This window comes from Xiphophorus hellerii, chromosome 4, assembly GCF_003331165.1.
Source record: "Xiphophorus hellerii strain 12219 chromosome 4, Xiphophorus_hellerii-4.1, whole genome shotgun sequence".
Taxonomy (NCBI): Eukaryota; Metazoa; Chordata; class Actinopteri; order Cyprinodontiformes; family Poeciliidae; genus Xiphophorus; species Xiphophorus hellerii.
This window is the reverse complement of record NC_045675.1, coordinates 10,392,946-10,400,363: the sequence shown is the minus strand read 5'-3', so window position 1 is coordinate 10,400,363 and position 7,418 is coordinate 10,392,946. Positions and strand designations below refer to the sequence as shown.

Below are 7,418 nucleotides of genomic sequence, written 5' to 3'. Positions count from 1 at the left end.
ATACAAGATCAAAATAAAATCACAAAGGCCAAGAAATCAAATCAAAAATCAAATCAAATTTTATTTGTATAGCACATTTCAGCAGCAAGGCATTTCAAAGTGCTTTACATCATATAAAACACAGAAACACAAAGTCATCAAGTGGGGGGTTCTTGCTTTTGCATCCATAAAACGTTTGGAACAAAATACCTATTGGTATTTTTATTGTTAAGAAACACATCAGAGACATTGTGGACAATGCTACAGAGAGATTTAAAGCAGGGTTAGGTAATAAAACCCCCCACAAGATATCAACATCTCACAGAATACTATCTAACTCATCCCTCAACTGAAACTGTGAAAAGTGTAGCACAACAGCAAACCCTCCAAGATATGGCTACCAATCCATACTGACAGTCTTAGTAGGGAGAGCATTCATTTGAGAAGCAAACAAGATGACAGCCAAAGACAAAACCAAAATTTAACTTCATAGGTTATATGACATATCCCATAAGTGGCAGAAAATAAACACTGCAAGTCACTAAGCACACCATCCATCCTCATGGTAAAACATGGGAGCGTCTGCATGCCTGTTTCCAGCAGGAACAGCACAGCTGCTCAGAGCTGACGAAAAGATGACCTACAGAACTACAGTAAATGCGACACAATCCCGAAAATATTACCTGTTAGAGGCTGCAAGCGACTTTAGACTGCGGGGCAGAGATTCACCTCCACACACAACAACCCAGCAAACACACAGCCAGCATTAGAACAGGATGGTTTTAGATCAAATAACCTAATCACTGTTCAAACACAAGTCAAATTAGGAATCTGAGCAAGATTTTCAATTATTGTTCACAGATGTTCTCCATTTGATGACAACTGCACGAAACAGAAGTTTAATTTTAGAAAAACAATTTTATTATTTACTATTATCAATACACATAATTTATAATGTGGCGATAGTTGCCATCTTGAGAAATTCAACTAACTGAATTTCTTAATTGAAAATAAATAAAAAGAACATGAAGTGTAAAAGATACCAACTAAGGCAGGAAAATCCAAAAGTTGTTTTTTAAAGTAAATAGAAACCCTAACAGCAAGATAAATTTGTAAATGATAATTTTAATCATTTATTTGATTTTATGTGATTTTTCCTGGCAAACAAAATGTATTGATCAAAGTTTTATTTTTCTATGGTGGCAAGTATTCTACTGTCATTTTATTTTCTCTTACCCAACTTGTTTGGCAGACACCAAAAGTCAGTCATCAACTTTAAAATGGTAAAGGAAATGTTTTATCAATAAAGTTTTGAAGTCTGTACAACTTATGATACCAGAATTGCAAGGACGTGAAACGTTTTTGTAACAAATTATTTTATTAAGGTGAAATTATTTCGTACATACAACAGAAACAAAGTGTTTACGTTAAAAAATAATATATCGCTGTTTTTCTTCTGTTTGGCTGGTGACTCTACGCTTCGTCTCTTTCACAGAGTTCCTCAAAACTCAGCAGCCTTCAGTCAACGGGTTGTAGTTCTCACTTCGCCCCAGTAGATGGCCTCGTTCTCGAATGGATGACGACTCGGGATCAAAAGGAGGATCACTGATGTATGTCCGCTGATCTGCTGGATTTATGTCTAAACAGAGACCAAACGTATGGCCTGCTATAGCTTAAGTAGATATTTTAATGAGAAGACCAAAGCTGAAGTGTCTCTTTGTCCTATGTCATGCAAGGCTTCGGGAACTCTTAATGAAATATGACTTGTTTTTTATACATTGTTTATTTCTAAATACCGCTAGAAATTTTGTTTGTATTTTACAAGACAAATTGGGGAACATCCTTATCATGGAAAATAGTGATTTCTTTTAACTGTGCTAGTCCGTAAGGCGTATCAACACATAAAAATAGACTAACTTAATCTAAATAAATATTTTTTATTTAAATACCAGAATTTGATTATTTTGTTCAAAACAAATGACCTTCTAATGGAACTTATGTCACAATCATGTTCACTAAACAAACGTCATTATCAACAGTGCTGGGTATTAAACCACTGAACTGTATCTACAACAAAGATAACATATCAACATCTGCAATCTTAGGCTTCCATTCATGTCACGATTATTATTATTATTATTATTATTTTATGCTTCTCCCCAAAGCCGCCTGCTTGCTGCAGAGGTGCAAAAGAGCGATTGGAGAGCTCAGCGCTGACGCGGTGACGTCATGCGAGTAACGTGTGTGGACCTTGTAGCCTCTTCGGCCTCCCTCTCCAGTCCGGAGAGACACAAGTTATCTGGGAGGCTGCCGAAGGGCCGGCGATCTTTCCCCATCTTTTCTGCGTCGAGCTCACTCCCCTTCATCCGTCCTGTATGGTGGATATTATTTTCAGCTCTTCTTTCTTGGGTGATATGGGGGATCATTCCAAAAGTAAGTACGCCGAATTGCTCCGTGCGCTTTTCAAGCAGGAAGATTTAAGAGTCCCGATGCAGCAACAGCAGCAGCAATAGATCGGTGAACAAACGGGTTAGAAAAGCTCATATTCAGCAACGAGTCCAATTAAGAGAGCAATTATCCTCACATCGCACTGCTGCACAGGATTATTTCTATTATATGGCTTCGGTGGAGATTTTAACAAGCAACACATGTCAGGTTTTTTTATTGCGTGGAAAATGCCCAAATCTACCAGTTGTTACATAACATTGAGTTTCATCTTCATTAGAAAAAAAAAGAAGAAAAAATCTGCCAAAAGAAACAAAAAAAATAATAATATAAAAAAATAAAAATAAAACAACGCAAAAGGATTTTGGGGTGTTAATTCGACTGTGCATACAACGTTGCGTTGACAAAGCTGTGGCCTCTTCGCAGAGAAGTCAGGATTCGCGATGTGTGTAGGATGTGGAAGCCAGATCCATGACCAGTACATACTGAGAGTTTCCCCCGACCTGGAGTGGCATGCTGCCTGCCTGAAGTGCGCGGAGTGCAGCCAGTACCTGGATGAGACCTGCACTTGTTTCGTCCGGGACGGGAAAACTTATTGCAAAAGAGATTATGTAAGGTAGGAGTTTTTCAAAAGTTCCCCTCAGGTTTACTCACGGGTTGTCATAAATGTGGTGTATAAATTAAATATCATTATAGGGAGGATCTCCTAAAAAAATAATCAGAGTAGAAACAACTAGAGAAAAAAAAAAATCATATACAACGGCTAGTGAGTTTCAGATAAAAAGATTTCAAACATTTTGTTATTTCAAATAAATTATATATATTTCTTTTAATTTTTCCCAACACTTTACAAAAATGTCTAAACAGCTGCAAATTTCGCAGGCTGTTTGGGATAAAATGCGCCAAATGCAACCTGGGGTTCAGCAGCAGCGACTTGGTGATGAGAGCCCGGGACAACGTCTACCACATCGAATGCTTTCGGTGCTCGGTGTGCAGCAGGCAGCTGCTGCCGGGGGACGAGTTCTCCCTGCGGGAAGAGGAGCTGCTGTGCCGGGCGGACCACAGCCTGCTGATGGAGAGGAGTTCTGCGGGAAGTCCCATCAGTCCCGGACACATCCACTCCAACAGACCGCTGCACCTGGCAGGTGCGAATTTATTATTATTATTATTATTATTATTATTATTATTATTATTATTATTATTATTATTATTATTATTATTATTATTATATGGAATAGCTGATTTTTTAAAATATTCTGTAGACTTTTAATTTAAAAACAGCTCAAATAAAATTTGTACACATTTTTCTAGGGTTCAACTCAGATTTTTATTTTATTTTTTTTGGTTCAGGTCGAGCAATCAAAATGTGTGTTTTATGCATGTGTAAGTAAATTGCTGTGCTGTGACCTTTCCGTAGGCCAACTTTATAATTGATCTCATTAGCAGTAACCTGCTCTGCTGCCAGTATCTAAATAATCTGGGACTTGAGTCGCGGCCATGTCTGTGCGTCTTTCCGTGTGTGTTTGTGAGGAAAATCACTCCACCAAAATAAAGACGTATGTAAATAAAGATGACCTTCTTTCTGAGGGTATTCGGAAACAAGTCTCAGAGGGAACCTCAAACTAGATTTAGTTTTTTTTTTTTCATATTTAAAGGGGAACGTCTGTTTTTCGTGACAAAAAAAAATCCTTTTACTCAGCGAATCAAGTTATGTTTGAAGTCGTGTACAGACAGTACTTTGCATTTACAAATGCTTTTTCTATTATTTTTTTTTATTATTATTTTCAAATCTGGAATGATTTGTCTCTCTTGATTGACATTCAGGTAGAATTTCGCACTATTTAGGGAAACTACATTTATATTTTCCAAATAAGAAATGTCCCTCTGTGGGACATTCCGATTCAGGGCAAAAACTCTGCTGGGGTTAATGTGATCTCTGTATCTGTGAACGAACATTTGAAGCCTTGCAGTCTGTGAACCCCTGTTTTTCCCCCCCCCCTCTTCTCCGTCCTCAGCAGATCCCGTGGCGGTTCGGCAGGCTCCACATCGGAACCACGTCCACAAACAGTCGGAGAAGACGACGCGGGTGCGGACGGTGCTGAACGAGAAGCAGCTGCACACGCTGAGGACTTGCTACAACGCCAACCCGAGGCCGGACGCGTTGATGAAGGAGCAGCTGGTGGAGATGACCGGCCTCAGCCCCAGAGTGATCCGGGTCTGGTTCCAGAACAAGCGCTGCAAGGACAAGAAGAAGTCGATCCTCATGAAGCAGCTCCAGCAGCAGCAACACAGTGATAAGACTGTAAGCATCTTCGTAAGTTTGGCCGCTCGATTCCTCTTTAAAACACTTTTTTTTTGGCTTTTTGCTCACACTTAAGTTATTTGTTTTGTGAATATTTGTGTCTTATTGTGCTTTTGGTTTTATTTGGTGGGACTTCTTTATTTTTTTGTTAGATAGATAGATAGATAGATAGATAGATAGATAGATAGATAGATAGATAGATAGATAGATAGATAGATAGATAGATAGATAGATAGATAGATAGATAGATAGATATAGCTCTGCTGCTTTGCTTTGAACAATTAATTTTTGCCACATACATAGGCTGGGATGACAACGTTTTGTCATAAAATAATGATCACAAAAGAAATGTGAAGTTAAAAACATATCTGCTTTTCTCCTCAATTTTGTTTATTTATTTATTTTTTTAGACAGGGCCGGCCTAGGTTTTTACGGGGCCCTTAGCAGAATAAGGGGACCCGCGTAACGTTATTGTGGCAACAACTTATTTGCTTTGCTCATGTTTGATTGTTTTACTGAACTAATTACAACTTGTACATTTAACTAGTGAGTCCATAACAAGTTTAAGTCAACTGTATGTCAAAATGTTTTTGCTTGAAAAATCCTGCATGCAATTTCAGTTTTGAACATTGTATTTATACACATACTTTGTATATATATTTTAGATTTGTCATGTATTGAACAATATTTATAATCTCGATCCTTCTGATCTAGACAGCAATGCACTTTTTTTTGTTATTTCTGCCAGACTGCTCATTGAACCTGTGAATAAACACAGTTCCGTTTCTCTAGTTTACTAATCTGCTCTGGCAAATTTGTTTAGTGAAGAAGCTTTAGTGCATGCCCAAGTTTAATTCAAAATTTACAAGCTCCAGCATTACGGTCCCTGTGACCCTATAGCTCAGACACAAACTGTACATTTTTAACCCGTTGGTGGTTCCTCCAGAACATGCTTACATATCAGCATGGCTGTTGTGGGAGAATAAAAAAACAAAAAACAAAACCCAGATGAAATCTAATTCAAGATTTTCCCTTCGTTTCTCCCTCAGAACTTGCAAGGCCTCACAGGAACACCCCTTGTTGCTGGAAGTCCTATCCGGCATGAAAGCACTGTGCAGGGGAACCCGGTGGAGGTTCAGACCTACCAGCCTCCGTGGAAAGCGCTGAGTGAATTCGCTCTGCAGAGTGACCTGGACCAGCCAGCTTTTCAGCAACTGGTGCGTGACATAGCAGTCTATTTATCACTTTAAACGCACAAAGCTGAAGGTATTTCCACAAGGTGAAACATGGTGGTGGTAGTGTCATACTGTGGGGAATGTATTCTGCACTGTAGCTTAGAGTCTATACATGCAGAAATAATAATAACAAATAGTAAATAATAATAATAATGCAGTTTTCAACATAAAATCCCGTAAATGTGACTCTGTGTTTCCTCCTCTTCAGGTGTCTTTCTCTGAATCGGGCTCTCTTGGAAACTCTTCAGGCAGCGACGTGACATCGTTGTCCTCTCAGCTACCGGACACCCCGAACAGTATGGTACCCAGCCCGGTGGAGACGTGAGACCCAACGGTGGTCTGTGACCATCACTACCGCTGCCACCTCCTTCTCCTCCTGCAAGGACAATTTGCAGCATGATCCTGCCCCCCTCCGGCCCCTCCAGCCTCCCCACCTCCACCTCCACACCCACTTCCACCCCTGCATGTGACCAGCTCATCACATCGCTCGTCGAGAGGAGACTCTTTTCTTTCTTTTTTTTTTCTATACCGTGGAGAAGGTGGAACAAAGAGAGCACCGATTGACTTATTTTGGTTTTTTTTATGAGACCTCGTTGACAAAAGAAAAAAAAGACAACTAAGAACAGTTGATGCATGACTCTTCATACGGAGAACAAAGATGTACAGAAGACTTCCCAATGGATATATACAACAAATCTTCCCTCAGAAAAAAAAAAATCACAAGCTACTGGATCATTTCCATGTTACAGCAGAGAGACTTTCTGCATTTTCAGTGTGATCATATTGTGTCTTGTTTCTTCAACATGAGAATTTTTTGATACCTTACTTGTCGAGTCCACTTGACTCTTTGTCTTAAGGTCAGAGCATGATATTCTGCAAAAGTATTCGTGGTGTAAAATACTTTATCTTGAAGGGCCGGTTGTTTGAGCTCAAAGAACAAAAAAGTAAATTATTGTTATATTATTTATTGTTAGGAAAGCGATTCGGTAAAGGGAGTATTAACTGATAAGAAGAATAAAAAAAGATGAATACAAGAGATGTCTTCATGATCTTTGTGCAGGCGATGCTTCCTAACAAGCGTTCATCTTTTCTTTTTCTGTGATTGAATAAAATATCCGATTTTTATTATTTTTTTTTTTTTTTTATCAGGCTGCATAACTTTTAAAAATTGAAGGTGTAAGCCCCGAAGGAGGAATTTCTTTCGCGTTAACCATGTGGTTTGTCCCGTTCCACCTTATGAACTGGGCCGCTGCCTGAAGGCGATCTACTTCTTGTTATCTCCCCTCTCCATCTCCTAGGTTGTGTGGCAGGAATTAGACAGTGGTCATTTACTATCTCGGGGGCAAGAAAAGCAAAAAAGAAAAAAGACAAAAAGAAAAGAAAAAAAAAAGTCTGCTGTAAATCAGCTTTGCTCAGTCTGGTTCTCCTGGTTGAGTCACAAGCCGGTCTAGACAGCG

General features: G+C 39.1%; 1 protein-coding gene across 5 annotated transcripts; it reads left to right on the top strand.

The window, feature by feature from the left end:
* Positions 1-2,190: 2,190 nt before the first annotated feature.
* isl2b (ISL LIM homeobox 2b) lies at positions 2,191-6,995 on the top strand. Of its 5 annotated transcripts, none has more exons than XM_032560523.1 (6): positions 2,191-2,412; positions 2,851-3,040; positions 3,307-3,569; positions 4,440-4,726; positions 5,776-5,943; positions 6,170-6,995. In XM_032560523.1, the coding sequence occupies exons 1-6, from the start codon at positions 2,355-2,357 to the stop codon at positions 6,284-6,286; spliced, it is 1,083 nt and encodes a 360-aa protein (XP_032416414.1). In that variant the 5' UTR covers positions 2,191-2,354; the 3' UTR covers positions 6,287-6,995. The 5 variants fall into 5 exon arrangements, with proteins under 5 accessions (XP_032416414.1, XP_032416412.1, XP_032416415.1 ...); XM_032560521.1 differs by having other exon boundaries at positions 4,440-4,738; XM_032560524.1 differs by having other exon boundaries at positions 2,196-2,412; positions 4,443-4,726.
* Positions 6,996-7,418: the final 423 nt, after the last annotated feature.